General features: G+C 40.7%; 2 protein-coding genes across 2 annotated transcripts in view; both read left to right on the top strand.

Moving 5' to 3' along the window:
• The first annotated feature begins 1871 nt into the window (after positions 1-1871).
• On the top strand, positions 1872-19262 carry snrnp27 (small nuclear ribonucleoprotein 27 (U4/U6.U5)). Its single transcript, XM_034171237.1, has 6 exons — positions 1872-2029; positions 6807-6909; positions 10797-10912; positions 14471-14550; positions 18404-18468; positions 18813-19262. Exons 1-6 carry the CDS (start codon positions 1975-1977, stop codon positions 18865-18867), a joined length of 474 nt encoding a protein of 157 aa, XP_034027128.1. The 5' UTR covers positions 1872-1974; the 3' UTR covers positions 18868-19262.
• mxd1 (MAX dimerization protein 1) overlaps positions 11342-20848 on the top strand; it is a 47679-nt gene continuing 38172 nt past the window's right edge. The window contains exons 1-2 of the mRNA XM_034171235.1: positions 11342-11353; positions 13330-13331. The gene's annotated coding sequence lies outside the window, so the exon portion shown is untranslated. The remainder of the gene's footprint in view (positions 11354-13329; positions 13332-20848) is intronic.

The raw sequence follows: 20848 nt of genomic DNA, 5'->3' as shown, positions 1-20848 counted from the left end.
ACACTAAATAAGATATTAATGTGACACATGTTATATTTTCACATTATTTATTTCTTTTGCATCCATAAGAGTGGGTCGACTAGGCTGAAGCACTCACGCCATAGAAAGGATTTTCTTCTGCAAAACTATAATTTTGTTCCTTAGTATTTAAAGAAATGTCGCCAATGTGCTCTGGAAACAATTTAGAGTTTTGATGAATTAAAATACACAAACGCATTTTCTTTGGTGACATCATAGATGGGAGGGGGGAGCTTTCCCAACTTTGAATAGCACTCTGAGTTAGTGTTAGTGTTATGTGCTGCACAGAGTGGAGGCAGAGACTCTAACTTATTCCCAGTGAAAACTGGTGTTATTCAGGGGTGTGTTCTGGTTCCTCCACTGTTCAAGGCTTGTGTGGACTGGGTGTTGGGTCAGGTTGTGGAAACCAGTGAGTTGGGTGCTTTTGTTGGCAAAGAAAGGTTTACTGACCTTGACTTCGCGGGCGGGCAACATGGTGGCTTAGTGGTTAGCACTGCTGCCTCACAGCAAGAAGGCCATGGGATCGAATCCCACTTGTGGCCTTTCTGTGTGGAGTTTGCATGTGCTCCCCGTGTTTGTGTGGGTTTCCTCTGGGTGCTCCAGCTTCCTCCTACATCCACGTAGGTTAGCTACATAGGAAATTTTAAATTGTCCATAGGTGTGTGAATGTGTTTGTTTGCTTACATGTGGCCCTGTGACAGACCTCCATAAAACTGAAGCATAACCAAAGCAGTGGACACCGCGTATGGACAACCAGCAATGCCGTTGGGAAGAACTCAGGATAAAATCTGGATATCTTTCACGATTTTTTTTTTTTTTATTAATTACTGGTTTTGCTGGATATGTGCTGGACAGGTAAAGCCTTAGGCCTGCTGGGTCAAAACTAATGCCAGCTACAACGTTTTTATTTGGTTTGAAGATGAATCAGTGGGGAGACTTTCACACATGGTCACAAGGCCGAAGATAAAGTTCGAACCTTGTGCACATGAACTTCTTCCTTCATAACATTTGCACGATCTCTGTGAGCTAACGCAGTATATTAGCCAGCAAATTAATACGAAATGGGCGTAATGAAGCGAAATGGGGACTGATAATCACGAAATGGGGGGGACAAAATGTAACGAAATGGAGCAGAGTGAAACAGAATGACTCCACATAATTACTTTAATTTAATTGTTTAGCTTTTGTTTTTTGTGAAATGCGCTCAGTACATGTAGTAAGGGCAGGTGCGCCATCTGGCGTTCGAGAGACGAAACCTCAATTAATTGGTCAGTCTGCTCCATTTCGTTGTTATACCACAATTTCGTTATTATCAGTGCCCATTTAGCTAAAAAATAAATAAATAAATAAATAAAAGTACTTAATTGAATCATATTTGGAGTCAGTCTGCTCCATTTCGCTACGTTTAACCCCCGTTTGTTATTATCAGTCTCCATTTCGCTCCATTTCGCTTAAAAATAATTAAATATAAAAGTAATTCATTGAATCATATTTAATCATATTTGGAGGCAGTCTGGGTGATTATTAGGCTCCATTTCGCTTAAAAATAATGAAATAAAAGTAATTAATTGAATCATATTTAATCATATTTGGAGGCAGTCTGGGTCAGTCTGCTCTGTTTCGTTACTTTTTACCCCATTTCGTGATTATTAGGCTCCATTTCGCTTAAAAATAATTAAATAAAAGTAATTAATTAATTACTTTATTAATTATTAATAATTTACAAATAGACATTTATTTGTCAAACCTAACATACCACTGGACCGACAGGGGGCAGTAAAGAAATATCACAAACAGTTCATACCGCCGAAACCAAAATAAAAAGACGAGGAAGAAGAAGCTGTTGGGTTTTTTTTTTGTGTAGCGAACGAATTTTAACCAAAAATTGTTATTAAGGTATTGGTATCACTTAATTTTTTTGTCATCTACGACTGTGATCTTTCATCTTTTGATAAAATGGGCCGGAGCAGGAGCAGGAGCAGGAGCAGAAGCAGGTCTCCATCACGACGGGGTAAGAAACAAGCTAGTCCCGTGTGGCCTGTCGTTAGCCGCATTGTTTATCCTTTTTAAACTGTTTCAGTTTTTGTCTATTGCACGTCGTAAATAACTGCATTTTGTCTTGGTTTAATTTCAGTTTTCACCAAAGTCAAATTTTTTAATTTGTTGTTCGTGACAGAATGTTGTAGTGTTGTTTTGTTAACCAAACGATTACTATGTAGTGTATATACATTTTAAATTTTTCTTTAATTTGATAACAGTCAGTTTATTTAGAAGTGGCTACAGCTATGATTGGAGAAGCACAGGGCTACAACAAATATCGCAGTAAACAAGGCAACAGTTTCGTGGTGAGGATAGCTGCGGTTGACACGTGACGGTGATCAGCCAATCAGAGGTCTTCCGTCTAACGCGCTTGTAGCTACATTCTAAATATGATGTCTGTGTAGGGTAGAGCGGTATGATGTGTGCGTTTATGTATTATATACAATTTTTTTTTTTTGTCGCTCTAATGGTTTTTAGGCCACTTCCCCAGCCTTCTGGACATGATGAAGAGACTTGGGCTGTCGTACCTGGCTTTTCCCCTTTGGGTACCCCTAGAATTAGTGCAGCAGATAACAGAATATTTACAGAGGAATCCTTCGAATCTGGAAACAAGCACCAAAGTTGGCACAAATACTCCTTAGACAGTACTCTTTTGAAAAAAACTGAGTAGCCACTTGAATTTTCAGTAGGTGGCCAGGTAGGGGTCAGTTGAAGAATTACACAGGGGTCAAAATTTAAAAATGTTTCAATCATATTGAAAGCTATACCACATTATTTGTCTGATCACAACGATACCAAAAAGGTATAGTTTGGACTATCTATGACTGAAGGTTATGGAGTTATGGGGTAAAAACAACAAGAATGGTAACAAAGGTCAGCATTAGTTTGTACAGGGGTCAGATGTTAAAGGTGCTCTAAATATTGTAAAATGTGATGCAAATTATTGGTTGAGTTAATAGGGTTTTAAAAAGGAATAGTTTGCACTATGCGGCATGCTTAGTTATCATGTTACAGGGTAGCATATGTCACATGTCATAGAATCCAATGGACGTCGACATTGCTCTACCTTTACCTTGCAGACCAAGCATTCAGCACAGTCAAAACTATTTCATTTATTAATCCTATTAGTTCAACCAATAATTTGCACCACTTTTTACCAAAATTGGAGCAACTTTAATTTTTGACCCCTGTACAAACGGAAATTGACTTTTGTCACCATTCTTGTTGTTTTTACCTCATAACTCCATAACATTCAGTCATAGATAGTCCAAACTATACCTTTTTGGTATCGCTGTGATCAGACAAATAATGTGGTATAGCTTTCAATATGATTGGAGCATTTTTAAATTTTGACCCCTGTGTAAATCTTCAATTGACCCCTACCTGGCCGCCTACTGAAAATTCAGGTGGCTACTCAGTTTTTTCAAAAGAGTAATGTCTAAGGAGTATTTGTGCCAACTTTGGTGCTTCTTTCCAGAAATGAACAATTGTTACAGTTATCTGCTCCACTAAATGGCCAATTTTTAGCTTGAATTTTCAAAAGAGGAGCAAAGCAAAGAACCAACGAAGCAGTGGATCGGAGCACTGCGTCATTGGTTCATAGTTCAAAGCAGAGCTGCACAGCAAAAAATGGTTGATTACAGACCCCACAGCAGGTCTGTAATCAACGTAGAGAAATGATAATTTTCCCGACAAACAAAAAGGAATCGTTAAGCAAAAAGGCTATTGATGTCGGTGGATCAAATCATTTCTTAACGATACCTGAAAAGAACGGGTTCTCGATACCCAACCCTAGTCAGAACCAGAGAAAAGGGAGTGCTGGGGTTGTTGTCTAACGATCAGCCAATCAGCATCATTGTGTCATCCTACCTGTAGCCACTGCCTAAAGGAAATAGTAGTGGCTATTTTTACATGACCGTAAATAAACACCTACAGGGTATTTTTACATGATTTCTGGTTGCGCATTTGTAGCTTGAGAATTTCAAACTTATGTTTTCTCCCCTGTTTGTTTGCTTGTGTGTGAACAGCCTGGAACCCACAATTTTTCATATGTTATGAAATGTTTACAGAGGATTCATAACATGATAGGCAATAACTGATTCAATTTTCAAGGCCATAGGTCAAAGGTCAAAGTCAGGAAAAAATGTTGGAAAATTGCTACCCTTTAACATTGAAGGAATTTTCAAAAATTCATACCTCTGTCAAAAAAGACTGAATTTCTTTTATATTTGAAAGTTATGGCATCCTTTATCACCTGAGAAAGTTTGATCTGGATCTGACCTGGATTACAGATTTTGTGGCCATTTAAATTTAACATTGAAAACCCCATTTAATGTATATTTTGCATGATATCTCAATCAAAAGTGCCTCAGTCACTCTCATTTTTCTGTTACGGATTTACCGACACCATCAAAATTGGATGGAGGTTCCAGTTTTATGCCTGTTTGTCTATCATCTAGTTATCAGTTGGAAACAAGTGCCAAAAAGCAATGACAAATTGTCCATAGCAGAGCTAACCAATGCATTGTCAAAAAATGGTATGAAAGAAAGTGAAAAAGGTAAAAAAAAAAAACAAAAAAACAAAAAAAACCTGACAATGCCACAAAAAACTTTCATTCAAGTGCATCATCCAAATCTATACTCCTGAAATTTGAGCACATCTAATTTAGCTTATGGAAAGCCACTTTTACCTTGGCAGTTTTTTTCCAATGTAAAAATTTGCACGGTGGCTTAGTAGTTAGCACTGTTGCCTCACAGTAAGAAGGTTATGGGATCAGTTCCCACCTATGGCCTTTCTGTGTGGAGTTTGCATGTTCTCCCGTGTTTGTGTGGGTTCTCTTCTCTCCAGGTGCTCCGGCCTCCTTCCACATCTAAATGACATGCAGCTTAGGTGGATTGGAAACTTTAAATTGTCAGTAGGTGTGTGAGCGCGGGTGTGAATGTGTTTGTTTGTCTATGTGTGGCCCTGCTGCTGCAACAGACTGGCATCCTGTCCAGGGTGTACCCTGCCTCACACCTTATGACGGCTGGAATAGGCTCCAGCCCCCTGTGACTCTTAATTGGAGTAAGTGGTTGAAGATGAGTCAGTGAGTGGAAGCTAGTGTTGGCAGAGGTTTGTGCTCTGAGCACAGTACACTAGTTTCTTTTTGAGATTTTTATCAAAAAAAAAAAAGGTAAAGTTGTTGTTTGGGTTAGCATTGCAGCTGCTCTGCTTTGTGTATGTGTAATCCACTCAGATGTCTGAAGCTAAGCAGAGTAGTTCATTAGTATTTGGATGGGAGACCTCTTTGGATAACCAGGGGCTGTGTGTGTTTAGCCGGGTAAAACTGGAGTTGTCAGTAAGTGCATCTGGCCAAAAACGTGCGGATCTCTACTGGTAAAGGGGGCTGGCCAACAGTTGTTCTGGTTAGGCTCAATTTTGGTGAACTCGATTGTGAATTCATGGCAGAAAGACATTGAAGTGTTCCAGTCATTTTGGAATGAAAACATTCTAAGCAGATGCAGACGTGCCACCAAAACTCACGTAAAAATAGTCTGTACGTATTTGATTACGGTCAAATAAACTCTAGCCACAGCCACTGCCAGAACAAATACTTCTATTGTGGTCCTCAAGTTTACAAGTATAACATCAAATTGAATTAAAACAGGAGAAGTGAGTAAATATAACTTAACTGCTGTGAAATTCTAAACTATCATTATAGAACCCCCAAATGTGCATTTGCAGTGGCTCACATGGTACTAATATAATCCTGACTGTAGACCCTTCGTGTTGACATCACCTGATTACAGAAGAAAAACAGAGTCATGCTCCCAATTATGTGTTCATAAGTTTATGGCTTAAAATATCTTAAACTGATGCGTTATTTTTAAAAAAATCACCCCTGTATGGTTATCATGAAGGCAGAAACTAGCTATCAAGACTAACATAATTTTTCTACAAGGCTGTAAACGTGTTTATTTGTTTTATGAGGAGCAACACCGGCCTCAGGTGGTCATTCAAGGAACTGCAAGGTTTTCTGGAAGAGGTTTCTGTTCACCTTCATTTAAATTACAACTGCTGAAAAGCGAAAGGAGAATTTTCCTTTGTTTTAGTCTTCTTTATTTCTGCAACCCACAACTGCTGTTGGGCTTTGTCATTTTCCAAGGCCGTAATATCTGACCATGGCATCATATAGGAAGTGTCTGTATGCAATTATGTTTTATGTATTTTGCAGACTATTTTATCAAAGGTGACTTGTAAATCCATAAAGATGCAAATCAACATAAAGTGCTGCAAATTTGTTTTACATCAACACACAAATGGAGTAATCTGATTTGTGCTGATTCTTCAGTCATCCACAGTAAGATGACTACCTTTATCGTTTGTACAGTTCTCATATGAATGTGGAATATTACAGAAAGGATCAGGGCAGGAATCTTCACTCGACTGCCCCGATTGACACTTCAAACAAGATGTGTAAACTAGAAATGGTCCAGATGTATAGCTGGCATAGGAGGCTTAAATGGTCCACACATTATCTCTTAATTTTACCAAATTAAAGTCTGTTTTCAAACATCTTACTGTTGGTTTATACCTGTGATATATCTGATTTAAAGTAGTTTATTACAGTTTACAGCCACTTCAGGAAATAATTATATTTCCTTCCATTAAACAAGTTGGAACAAGTCAAACATTGAATTTTAACCATTTGATTATTTCAGCAGCAGTTATTTCTCTTTGTAATGAATGTTGCATTTGTTACATGCAGAGAGACGACATTCACACTCAAATTCACGTGAGCGAAGGCGCAGGGAGAGAGACCGGGAAAGAGACAGACGGAGAAGTCGCTCTCCCCACAGGAGGCGCTCCAGGTACAAAAAAATATTTTCAGCTGTTTTGGGGTAGGCCTGTCACTATTATAAATTTTGCTAGATGATATATTGCCTCAGAAAACATCACAATAAATAATAATATCACAGTATTTTTGTCAGTGTTGTTTTAAGAGCATTTTATGCCGTTGATGTAATGATAATGAAGCATAAAAATGCAAGTACATCTTTTTAAAGGGCAGTGAAGTTTTTATTCTCAAGAATATTCAACATTGGAATTGAAAGTTGGCAAAAAAAAAAAAAAAAAAAAAATCAGAAATAAGTGATTCATATTTCAAAAGAGTGGTATGGGGTAATGGCCTTCAGTGTCTCAAGTAATGAGCCATTTTCTCCATATGATGGGCCTATGCAAAGTGGAAAAATAAATTCAAGATTTGTCATGATTGTATCTATAAGAGCCACAACGTGAGCCAATTCAAAGTAAAATATGATGTAAATTTCATAATTCAATATTTTGTGTTATATTTCATGTCAAATGACATTATACATAGGTTATAAATAATGTATAAAAGCATGTTAATATTGGATGGACGTAGCATTTGCTCCTGTCTTCAAAATTTGCATGCAGTAGCTTTAATCTAGAGAGGCATAGAACTGAGTGTGAATGCCAGCTTTCTTTTTTCATTAGACATTTTTGCATTTGAATATGTCGCTTGTCATTAGTGTTATTTATTTTTTTTTTTTCTGGGGACATGTTGCACGAGTTCGCCTTCAATATTTTGTCAGTTTTTAATTTGGTATAATTTTGAGCAAATGGCACCATCTCATAAAACCTCACTCTGTACAGATTTAAAGTCATTGTAGGTGGCGGGGTTATTCTGAGAACATTCCATCTGTGAAATCTTATACAAATTCATAGAAAATATCAGCTTTTGTAATCAGCTCCTCGTGCTGTCTGCCTGAACTTGCATGCAGCGGACTGATCTCATATGGGGACAGTGGCTGGCTGATCTGGCAACTGGGTGCTGGCAACAGAGATTCAATAAAAATGTGGAGCCATACACTTTCACTTTTAGATTCATACTGGCTGATTTGCTGTTGCAGTGCCTCCTACACAGAGAGCTGGGCTGACCCCACCTCCTGCAGAGAGCAGGAGACAGAGGGACAGAAGCACTGAAATAGTAATGTGAGTCTTCAGAGAATTCTGAGCAGTGCAGGTATTTACTTCCGTGGTGAATGCTTCCGGGTTATTCTTGTTTACCTGGCCCACGTTGGATTTAGTCTATGGTCGCGTTTTATGATGGTCGATTTATGAGAAATGTCTCAGATGACAGGCCACAGTGGATATTAAGTCTGGTGTCTTCATGTCCTCATCCAAGGCTGAAAGATAAATCTAACACGCTGCTCATTCACGCAGCAGCCAATGAGAGACACCGTTACAGATTTTACCTTGAACTCCGTGGCATTCTAAAAGTAGTGCATCGTGTTGAAACTACAAAGAAAATGGATTGAAACGTTCTGCAGCAGGGAGATGATTTTAAGTGCGACACCTCTGGCGGAGCTTTTCTGGCATCCCTGTGGAGGTTGGGGGCATTGAACCAGAATGGAAAACGGGGAACCATCCAAGGTGTATACAGTAATGGTTGGACTCTGTTGACCTCAACTGAGGAGGAAATCTGTCACTGGATGGTGCATTTAGAAGAGCTCCTGCCTCAGACTGGAGCACCCTCTGTAGTAGAGGCAGAGCTGGAAGCTGATGGGGGATCATCATCGATTTCCTTGGTGGAAGTCATTGAGGTAGTCATACAGGTCCGCAGTGGTCCATCCAGAAATGCTGAACACTCTGGGTGTGGAGGGCCTATCTTGGATGTGATGTCTCTTCAACATTGCATGGAGGTCTGGGACATAGCCAAAGGAGTGGCAAATTGGGGTGGTGGTCCCCATATTTAAAAAGGGGATCAATCAATCAATCAATTTTTTTATATAGCGCCAAATCACAACAAACAGTTGCCCCAAGGCGCTTTATATTGTAAGGCAAGGCCATACAATAATTATGTAAAACCCCAACGGTCAAAACGACCCCCTGTGAGCAAGCACTTGGCTACAGTGGGAAGGGAAAAACTCCCTTTTAACAGGAAGAAACCTCCAGCAGAACCAGGCTCAGGGAGGGGCAGTCTTCTGCTGGGACTGGTTGGGGCTGAGGGAGAGAACCAGGAAAAAGACATGCTGTGGAGGGGAGCAGAGATCGATCACTAATGATTAAATGCAGAGTGGTGCATACAGAGCAAAAAGAGAAAGAAACAGTGCATCATGGGAACCCCCCAGCAGTCTAAGTGTATAGCAGCATAACTAAGGGATGGTTCAGGGTCACCTGATCCAGCCCTAACTATAAGCTTTAGCAAAAAGGAAAGTTTTAAGCCTAATCTTAAAAGTAGAGAGGGTGTCTGTCTCCCTGATCTGAATTGGGAGCTGGTTCCACAGGAGAGGAGCCTGAAAGCTGAAGGCTCAGAGATCAGAGAGCGTTTGCCAACAACAGGGGCATCACACTACTCGGCCTCCCTGGTAAAGTCTACTCGAGGGTATTGGAAAGGAGGGTTCGGCTGACAGTCAAACCTCAGATTGAAGAGGAACAGTGTGGGTTCTGTCTTGGCCATGGAACAACTGACCAGCTCTTCACTCTCACAAGGATCCTGGAGGGGGCCTGGGAGTATGCCCATCCAGTCTACATGTGTTTTGTGGGCTTGGAGAAGGTGTGTGATTGGGTACCTAAGGAAGTGCTGTGGGAATATGGAGTGAGGGGGTCCCTTCTCAGTGCCATCCAATCTCTGTACTCATAAAGCAAGAACTGCATTTGGGTCCTCAGCAGTAACTCTGACTCGTTTCTGGTGGGGGTGGGCCTCCACCAGTGCTGCACATTGTCACCAATCCTGTTTGTAATATTCATGGACAGGGTATCGAGGCATAGCCGGGGGCGGGGGGGTTGAGGATCAGTGCCTCTAAATCTGAGGCCATGGTGCTCAGCAGGAAACCGATGGACTGCACACTCCGGGTAGGGAATGAGGTCTTGCCCAAAATGAAGGAGTTAAAGTACCTCTGGGTCTTGTTCATGAGTGAGGGGACAATGGAGCATGAGATTGGTTGGAGAATGGGTGCAGCAGGGGTGGTATTGCACTCAGAGTAGAGCCTCTGCTCCTTGGTGTGGAGAGGTGCCAGCTGAGGTGGTTCGGGCGTCTGGTAAGGATGCTCCTGGGTGTCTCCCTAGGGAGGTGTTGTAGGCATGTCCAGTTGGGAGGAGACCCAAGACTTGGTGGAGAGATTATATCTCCACACTAGCCTGGGAATGCCTAGGTATCCCCCAGTCAGAGATGGTAAATATGTCCCCGGAAAGTGAACCTTGGGCTTCCCAACTGGAGCTGTTGCTCCCACGGCCTGATCCCGGATAAGTGGTTGAAGATGAGGGAGTGAGGAAAGTCACTTGTTTTATTTCGTTGATATTGTAATGATACTGAATGAACTTGACAAATTACTGATCAAGTGTCAATCATTTTTTTTAAACTGAAAACGTCTTGGTGAAAACTGTATGGTCACACAGTTTGTCAGAGGTGGGACGAAGTCACCATCAAGTCATGAATCAGCAAGTCTCAAGTCATAACAACCATCAATTGTTTGCAAACTGACTTGACTTGGGACTTGCAGCTTGACTTGAGAATGACTTGACAGTGACTTTGTCCCACCTCTGCAGTTTGTTCTTGAAAATGCTGCATGTCAGTCTACATTCTTTCATGAGGGCATGGCTTCAGTGACGGTTGGCACCTCTGCTTGCAACCATATGGACTTAAACTATTAAAACACTAGAGTGTGACTGGGTGTAGAATTCTACCACTGGTAGTCTTAATAACAGTTTACTCATCTTTGTGTCTAACCTGCAGGTCTCCGCCCAGACGCCGTCACTCCTCCTCCCGTTCACCTATGAGGCAAAGAGACCGACGTGAACATGACCGAAAAGAATCTAAAGACAAGGCATCGAAGCCTGTACAAATCACTGGTATGAACAGTCACATTTTTTTGTAATTGGAGTTGGAATGAAACAAAGATGTGTTTATATTGTAGAGTTTCGCATTTAACTTGACTGGGTGCATACACCAGTTGAATAAATGGAGATGGTTGCATCAGGAAATCATCTAGCATAAACTTTGCCAATCCAAACGTGCAGATCACAAAACGTATTTCCATACCAGATCTCTGGAGACTTGGGTTAAGAACCACCATTATTGCAACTGTTGTCCAGCAGGTCAGGTCTTGCGGTTGAACATACGCTGATTAGCACACGTCTGCGCATCCGCCACACTACAGAACAGCTTTGGGACCTAGATGACAAACACCGAGGCAGACAACCAGTCTGTCTTGGTCAGTCATCTGTCTGTCACAGTCAGGTGAAAAATGGCCATCATGTTGACCTTTTGCATTTGCTGGAGTCTTCAGATCTGTGGTATTTGTATGTGAGATCATACCTAGAGAATTGTCCAAATGGCAAGCATTAAGCAGTCCTGTGGCTGACTAACTTTCATTGCAACGTCCACTGTATTTTATGCTAAAACACCGCAAAGTAAGACAGCAATGTGCAATGTTTGCAAAGCAATGTTTACAGTGAACTTGGTCAAACATTTGAAAAAGTGCCACATTAAAGAGTGCAAGGACTTTTAGCCAGGACCAGAAAGACAAAAGGACAAGGCTGGAAGGGTGCGACAATTTACCCAGAGTGACTCCAAATATGAGCAAATTAAGTACTTTTATCTATTTATTTTTTGGTGGTTTGTTGTTGCATTTGGGAAATGGGCTCTGTCCTGAAAATGGTACATACAGTGGGGTAAAAAGTATTTAGTCAGTCCCTGATTGTGCAAGTTGTCCTACTTAGAAAGATGTGAGAGAGGTCTGTAATTTTCAACATAGGTACACTTCAACTATGAGAGACAAAATGAGGAAAAAATCCAGGAAATCACATTGTAGGATTTTAAAATCATTTATTTGTAAATTATAGTGGAAAATAAGTATTTTGTCAATAACAAAAGTTCAACTCAGTACTTGGTAACATAATCTTTGTTGGCAATGACAGAGGTCAAATGTTTCTGTAAGTCTTCACCAGGTTTGCACACTCTAGCTGGTATTTTGGCCCATTCCTCCATGCACATCTCCTCTAGAGCAGTGATGTTTTGGGGCTGTCGCTGGGCATCATGGACTTTCAACTCCCTCCACAAATTTTCTATGGGGTTGAGGTCTGGAGACTGGCTTGGCCACTCCAGGACCTTGAAATGCTTTTTACGGAGTCAGTCCTTTGTTGCCCGAGTGGTGTGTTTGGGATCCTTGTCATGCTAGAAGACCCAGCCACGTTGCATCTTCAATGCTCTCACTGATGGAAGGAGGTTTTGTCTTAAAATCTCACGATACATGGCCATGTTTATTCTTCCCTCAACACAGATCAGTCATCCTGTTCCCTTTACAGAAAAACAGCCCCAAAGCATGATGTTTCCATCCTCATGCTTCACAGTAGATATGGTGTTCTTCATGGCTAGTTGAGTTTTTACCAAAAATTTCTCTTTTGGTTTCATCTGACCACATGATATTCTCCCAATCCTCTTCTGGATCATCCATATGCTCTCTGGCAAACTTCATACGGGCCTGGACACGTACTGGCTTAAGCAGGGGGACACGCCTGGCACTGCAGGATTTGAGTCCCTCTTTGCGTAGTGTGTAGCCTTTGTTACTTTGGTCCCAGCTCTCTGCAGGTCATTCATCAGGTCCCTCTGTGTAGTTTTGGGATTTTTGCTCACTGTTCTCATGATCATTTTAACCCCATGGGATGAGATTTTGCGTGGAGCCCCAGATCGAGGGAGATTATCAATGGTCTTGTATGTCTTCCATTTTCTTACGGTTGCTCCCACATTTGATTTATTCACATTAACCTGCTTGACTATTGTAGATTCACTCTTCCCAGCCTGGTACACATCTACAATTTTCTTCCTGGTGTCCTTCGACAGCTCTTTGGTCTTGGCCATGGTTGAGTTTGGAGTCTGACTGTTTGAGGCTGTGGACAGGTGTCTTTTATACAGATAAGGAGTTCCAACAGGTGCCATTAATACAGATAACAGGTGGAGGACAGAAGAGCTTCTTAAAGAAAAAGTTACAGGTCTGTGAGAGCCAGAAATCTGCTTGTTTGTGGTTGACCAAATACTTATTTTCCACCATAATTTACAAATAAATTCTTTAAAAATCCTACAATTTGATTTTCTGGATTTTTTTTTTTCCTCATGTTTTTCCTTTCATAATTGAAGTGTACCTATGTTGAAAATTACAGACCTCCCTCATCTTCCTAAGTAGGACAACTTGCACTATCAGGGGCTGACTAAATACTTTTTGGTCCAACTGTAAGAGAGGACAGGTGGAGGACAGAGCTTCTTAAAGAAGAAGTTACAGGTCTGTGAGAGCCAGAAATTTTGTTTTTCTTATTGACCAAATACTTACTTTCCACCATAATTTACAAATAAATTCTTTAAAAATCCTACAATGTGATTTCCTGATTTTTGTATTTTTTTTTTCCTCTCATTTTGTCTCTCATAGTTGAAGTATACCTATAATGAAAATTACAGACCTCTCTCATCTTCCTAAGTAGGAGAACTTGCACAATCAGGGACTGACTAAATACGAGGTCTGTCCGTAAAGTATAGGTCCTTTTTATTTTTTTCAAAAACTATATGGATTTCATTCATATGTTTTTACGTCAGACATGCTTGAACCCTCGTGCGCATGCGTGAGTTTTTCCACGCCTGTCGGTGACGTCATTCACCTGTGAGCACTCCTTGTGGGAGGAGTCGTCCAGCCCCTCGTCGGAATTCCTTTGTCTGAGAAGTTGCTGAGAGACTGGCGCTTTGTTTGATCAAACTTTTTTCAAAACCTGTGAGACACATCGAAGTGGACACGGTTCGAAAAATTAAGCTGGTTTTCAGTGAAAATTTTAACAGCTGATGAGAGATTTTGAGGTGATTCTGTCGCTTTAAGGACTTTTTCGAACCATGTCCACTTCGACTGCTCACTCTGTTTCTCAAGTGTTGAAATATGTTTATCTGTTGATTCTGCAAAGATCACTGCATCGTCTATGAAGTTGGTAAACTTTGGTAAACCTCTCTTGTCAACAAGTGTTTACGCCGCTCATTTATAGACCCAACAATGGGTGAGAGCTAACTGATCTGAGCACAGAACGCAGGGTGTTCTGCAAGTTACATTACAGGTCACAGTTTGAAAGGAGTAGGTTGCAGCAGGCACAGTAAAGCTGCAACAAATTTAGGTGTACACGAGGGCATGCCCCTTGGGGAAAAAAAATTGTGAAGAGGAAGGGTGGTGCCAAGACTTCACCCTCTCTCTCCTGCAAGCACTTCTTGATTGTTTCATTTTATCGCTGTTGTCTTGGTGTACAGAAGCAAAATTACAAAAGTGGCCACTGTCCAAGTACGTCCAGACCTGTACCCATTGACATGCATTTGTCATTGCATTAAGTATGGCTGAAGACCTTTGTGCTTTACCAAACATCAGTCATTCTCTTTTTGAGCAGAGGAAGACATGGAAGGCAAAACAGAAGAGGAGATTGAGATGATGAAAATAATGGGATTTTCTGCTTTTGACACCAGCAAGGTGAGTATAGTCTGTCCACAAAGAGGGACAGATTACTTACTCAGTGCAGTAAGAGAAATTGGCATCATTTTTCAGTTGGGGTGTGTGTTGTACTCATTGCTTCTGCAAATGTATTGCGAAGTGCTAAAATATCACAGCATATGGAAAAGGTAGCACTGCACAAAAGGAGTGTGTAAGGATGATCCTGGATAAAAATGCCAATAGGCCAAAGGCCCCACTCATCATAACAAATGATGGGCCTTTTTTTTTTTTTTTTTTTTTTTTTAAAGCAATGTATGGGCCAACAGTATGTGCTTTGTCAGTCTTGAAGTCTGTTGTAGCAAATGACACAACTCTAAGTTGATTTTTTTTTTTTTTTTTTTTTGTTTTTTTTTTTTGCTATCAGCCCATCTTATTTTTGCCAAAATTTAACTTCTCAAATGAATATAGTCGAGACCTTGCTACACATTTGAGCAGCTTTTGTCACCATCTGGAGGGTGATGTGGGTATTTCAGGGCTTCTGGTACATTTCCTACTTGAACCCCATACTTCAGTAAAAATAGCCTTCTAATCTAATTACGTTTTTTTTCCCGCACATCTGATTGGCTAATCGTGTGAGATTTCAGACCATAAATGGTGGCAAAATATTAAAACTGTTTCACATTTAATGTATTACTCTGTGCCCTGTCTGTGCACGTTGCAACACAGATGTCAATCATGGCACTGTCAGCTGAGAGTGAGAGGGTGCCATCCACAATTAAACACGAAGAAGAAGAAACAAAAAACAATTGGCAGAGCAACGACACAGAAATGCATTAATTTAAGCTACCGTACGAAAGTAGTGATGTGGATTCTGCTCACAAAATTTCCAGTTTGGCATGAAGACACTGTTGCTACGGTAAGCTTTGACGAGCCGACCACGCCCTTTGTCTGCGTAACATTTTTACCGAACTATATTATGCTGATTAAGATGTAGCCTTCAGTGGTGGACATTGGTCTGTGCAAACGTTAGAATTGGATTAGAATGGGAATAACCCCGTTGTGTCTTATTTGTGGACGTTAATGCTGGATTTTACGGTTGTAAATATCTGTTTTACCAACAACGCGGCTATTTACAACCCTAAAATCCAGCATTAACATCCACAAATCATCAGACACAACAGGGTTAGTCCCTAATTTATAAATGCCAGAAATGCATGATTTTTTTCTTTTTTTTTTCATGCAGAGCTTTGACGTCCCAGTATTAATATATGAAAATTTTGATTCTGAGAGTTTTACGGTCCATGAGTTTTAAGATATGAATGTTTGTCTTAAGGACAGAATTTCTTCTGACAAGCACAACTTACAGTTGTGAACTATTGTACATTTTCTGTTTTTGTGTGCTTTGCAATCCCTATATGGACATGAGGCCCAACAAGAAATAACAAAATACATATCATCACAATGCTTCCATTTGTAAATTTCTTGTGTTAACAGTAAATCAAAGACAAACTTGGTTTCAAAGTCAACGTGGTTAAAACTACCGTATTCGTGCGTCTGAGCACCTTGGGCATTCCGTGCAAAATATTGTTTGTCAGACCGCTCGTTTCAGTAAAATGTCTGATTTGTTTTTCTGTATTTTACTCCTATCCTTTTGACATTTATTAAATGTGTTCCTTATCAGCTGATGTCTGTCGCAGAAACAAAAAAGGTGACGTGCACTGTCGATTGTCAATGTTATCCACATGGATAATTATTTGCATCACTGAAACATTTTGCAGAGTGTTATATTAAAGCAGAAAACTGCCTCTCATGGGAGCTTAAAAGTTGGGACCTGTTTAAATCCAGACGAGACTGCAGTTAATCTGATTGTTGCTGTCTGCAATTCCTCCTCGTTACAATTATATGTTCCTGCCGGCCTCTCGGTGAAAACAGTGGAACATCGTCAGTTGCTGATTGTCAATACGTGAAATCAGGTTTCTCCATATTCTAGTGCAGAAGTGCTGCATGTCCTCTCTGTGTCCCACTCTGTCCCACAAACAAGCATCCAGGCAGCAGGACAGATCTCTGCCTGAACTCCCCTCAAAGTTCTGAACATGCACAAAACTTTCTGATGGACTTTGCGGACATCAGCTGACAAGGAACTTATTTTGCTGGATGGAAAAAGAACTTTCGTCTCACAAAAATTAACACAAACTGAAAGTAGCTTCTTCACTGTGTGACTGAGGCCTATATGAAGCTAGCTACATTGTCAAAGAACACTTCCTGTTTGTTTTTTTTTTTTTTTTATGCAAGAGCCTTTCACAATAAGTTCACAGGACAAACCGATGATGTCATCACAAGTCAAACACGGAAGAGGAGCAAAGCATTGTGAAAACTTTTTTTTTTTTTTTTTACAATATGCTGGGGTCACAGAGTTGATTTCAGTTGGGTGTTTAGTAAACTTTAATTTAAAATAAATTAATTTCGGGCTGGCATTTAACAAACTTTATTCAGAACAGGGAGTGTGCTGATGTTCAGCCCTGGGCCCTCAGACGTGTGAATATGGTACATTACTTATTAAGTTATACACTGTATTCACAGTGCTGCACCTTTTTTCCACATGTTTTTATGTTATAGCCTTATTCCAAAATGGATGAAATTCTTTTTTTTTTTTTACCCCCTCAAAATTCTACACACAATACCCCATAATGAGAATGTTAATTTTTTTTAAATATTTTTGCAAATTTATATATATATATAAAAACCCTAAGAAATCGTGTAGACACAAGTATTCACAACCTTTGGCAGCAAAGGTTGATCCCAAGGGTTGAGCCTCATGACAAAGGTTGAACCTCAAAACTGAAACCGTGGCTAACGAGAAACCTCAAAACCATGTTTACTCTTTAAAAAATCAACACGAGTGCCAGGTAATAAAACAAAAAATACACAACTCTACAGGAGCTCACCACAAAGCTAACTACTCCATGCGGCCATCAGCCAGAAGTCCTTAGTTCTTTATTTTTTTAATAAATTTGCAAAAAAAGAAAAAAAAAACTTGTCGTTATGGGGTGTTGTGAGTAGAATTCTGAGGGGGGAAAAAGAATTTAATCCATTTTGGAATAAGGCTGCAACATGACAAAATGTGGGGAAAAAAAGTGAAACGTTGTGAAAGTATTCACAGTGCTTCCCTGTGGAAGGTCCTGATTCAAGTTTAATTTATACCATGCTGACAAACAAAAAGCACCTTTATCAGTTTTGATTGGATTTGAAGCCCTCCGAGGTTACGTGAAGTAATGCGCGTACGTTAGTTTACAAAATGGCCACCGGGCAGTACTCATCATATCATGCAAAAGGAGGGACAGTCAGCTAAACATGTATATGAATTCAGTGTTTTTATTTACTCATTCTCACCTAATGAACATAATCAAGCTGTTCTATGTATTCTAGATGATAAAATAAATGTTGTAATTCCTGTTTAGTTGGACAATGTGAAAGTTTTTCATTGACATGCGTAGATACATAGGTGGATACATAGAGCTGCCTTTCATATACAAGATGGGACTCCTTCAAGGTGATCAACTGTACATGAAGCAATTCTCCCAACAAGAACTTGTAACGCCATAAAGGCTCGATGTGGAGTCAGGGGGATCCGACCCGTCCTGCTTGTGACATCTTCATGCCGCTTCCACTCGTCCGGGTGAAACCCCACCAGTACCTGCTTCAGTCCTGGCGCCAGGACCCACTTCTTATTCTGGCATCATATTGCCATTATTTTTATGTAAACAAACATGCGTTGTGTCCATATGTCACCTGAGTCCAAGTAATAATTAACCTGACAGGTCAGCTAAACTAGTCACAGGTCATTTTTAATCTATTGAGATGACTGACGGGGTGTAATGCTGTTTTTAAACAGGGAAAGAAAAAGGAAGGTGCAGTGAACGCGTATGCTGTCAATGTCTCCATGAAGAGAAAATACAGGTATGTCATCTCATTTCTAACTACCTAAAAAAAAAAATAAATACTGCTAACACACATCAGTCTACAGACACATCTGTGAATGATAAACACTAGGTATTAATGCTGTTATTGGTGTGCCTGAAATCCACTTGTTGGCCCAGCCGCTGTGATGAATCACTAAATGCGGCTCGTCACACTGGCCGCGCAGAGCGTGGAGCTGTGTTTTTGCAGCCAATCACCTCTGCAGGTGTTTCTATGCAGAGCTCACAGCACTCCCATTGGTGCTCGATGATGTAATGTGTAAGCGTTGTGATGGTGATGTAATGTTTTTTTTCCCTCCCCCTCTTTTATATATTTATTTTTAGACAATACATGAACAGAAAAGGTGGATTCAACAGGCCGCTGGACTTCATTGCCTGAAACGTCTGGCGGCGGCGCCCAAGCTGTTCTTTTCCTCTGATGCTTCTGCCCTCAAAACTGAGGATGACTTTTTTTGTCTCATGCGCCAGCTCTGTATGTATGAATTATTTTTTTTTTTTTAAGTTGGTGAACTCAAACGTGTAAGTGTTTGCAGTACGTTACAGTTGATAGGCCCCACGTGCACAGCGCATGGTGCCGTATGTTAAGGTGTTTTATTTGAAGTAATAAAAGTGTTTCAAGCTTGTGTTGAAATCTTGATTATTCTAAGAAAAAATATAGCATGTCCTACTTTGATGTACATTAAATAGGACTTAAGTAGTTATTGCTAGTAATAATTGATCTGTCTTTTTTTTAATCTATGAAATGCAGAATAATAAAAAGTACTCGTATCTCAAGGTGACCGCTTACATTGTTTTGATTTGCCGAGACAGCAATCCAAAACCCCAAAATAAGTTTACAGTGACTATGAAACAGAAAACAGGACACAGCTATAGACAGTTTATCAGTGTAATTATTGATTAGTGTGTTATTGATTGATGGAAGGATTAATTTGATCAATTCAGGGCTACTGTTAATGTATTTATAACATGTTGCTCACAGAGAACCGATCAAGCCTGACAAATATGGCGTTTAGAGACTCCCTGGGAGAGAACAGTAAACAAACGTTTGAGTAGTTCTTGAGGACAACACAAAAATGCAGCCAAAATTGTACTTTTATCATTTTGTTGAGGAACCAGGACAGACCGATGGGGAAATGGGCTACTGGAACAAGACATACATGGACAAGGACTGACAGCATGGAACTGATGGAATGCTACTATGACAGCAGACCCAATGAGAGAGGTTACATGTAACGCATAATGTGAATTATGATGAACAGAAGACCAACCTCCACACTGACCAAGAAGCACCTGGTAGCTCAGTGTTCTAACATCAATAGAAGGAAGCTACTATTGAATCTGGAGACCCAGACACTATAGCAGCATGGTACTGAGCAGAATAAACGCAAGGAGCAGAGCCTGGTACGAGAGAGTAGTGTTAAAGAAGTGGATGATGCCTATGACAGATGCTTTCGTGCTGAGGATGAATATTGTGGAAGACTAAAGCAGATGGCAACAAAACAGAGAGTATGACTCCCTCAGCTCACTGACAAACTCTCGTCAGAAGAGATGCTTGCAGACATTAACACAGGTCTACTCACAGTCCCTGTTACCAGCATTACAGAAACTGAGCTCTTATATGCCACTGCCACAGTAATCCTTGACACACTTGGGTATAAGATAAAGAACACCCCCAAAGGGAGATCCCTCTGTGGAAAAGAAGATTGGAAGCCCAAATCTGGAAAGCCCGGAAGGATTTTGGCCAACTAACAGGTACAGGAGGACATCATGAGACACAGGTCCTGGTTGGATGACAAGTACAGCAAGATGTCCATTACTGAGCCCTGGAAACTGCTAAACAAAGGCTCACAGCTCTGGCTACTCAGCTGAAGAGAGAGACCAGAGACAGAGGGCAAAAAGGTTTATGATCTGATCTCCAATGACCCATCCAGGGTGTACGCCAAGCTGAAAGGGTAAAACGGTAACACAAGACCCACCCAGAACAGAGACTGAGCAATACTGGAAGAACATCTGGGAGAAAGAGGCATCACTCAACACCAATGCCAAGTGGCTGGAGAGCACACGGCAGTGACCTCCCACAACAAGAACCAGTCAACATCACGAAGGCGCACAACCAATTACGAGTTCCAGTGGATGAAGCGCTGGAGAGCACCAGGGCTTGATATGATCTACACCTACTTGATGAAGAAGCTAGCAGCGCTCCATGTGCACCTAGCAGTACAACTGGGTGGGCTACCAACAGCAGGTACTCACCCAGACACTGGATAACACAGGGCAATACAGTTCTGATCAGGAAGGACCCCCACAAGGGTACGACACCCTCAAACCACTGATAATTAACTGCCACTCCACACCATGGA

Source organism: Thalassophryne amazonica, chromosome 5 (genome assembly GCF_902500255.1).
Source record: "Thalassophryne amazonica chromosome 5, fThaAma1.1, whole genome shotgun sequence".
Taxonomy (NCBI): domain Eukaryota; kingdom Metazoa; phylum Chordata; class Actinopteri; order Batrachoidiformes; family Batrachoididae; genus Thalassophryne; species Thalassophryne amazonica.
This window is presented reverse-complemented; position numbering and strand designations above follow the sequence as displayed.

What these genes read in the sequence shown, in the direction of transcription:
- snrnp27 (XM_034171237.1), top strand. Translation starts at nt 1,975, where the DNA reads ATGGGCCGGAGCAGGAGCAGGAGCAGGAGCAGAAGCAGGTCTCCATCA. An exon ending in GAAGCCTGTACAAATCACTG is followed by an intron (nt 10,913 to 14,470) that starts GTATGAACAGTC and finishes CTTTTTGAGCAG; the next exon opens with AGGAAGACATGGAAGGCAAA. An exon ending in CTGCTTTTGACACCAGCAAG is followed by an intron (nt 14,551 to 18,403) that starts GTGAGTATAGTC and finishes GTTTTTAAACAG; the next exon opens with GGAAAGAAAAAGGAAGGTGC.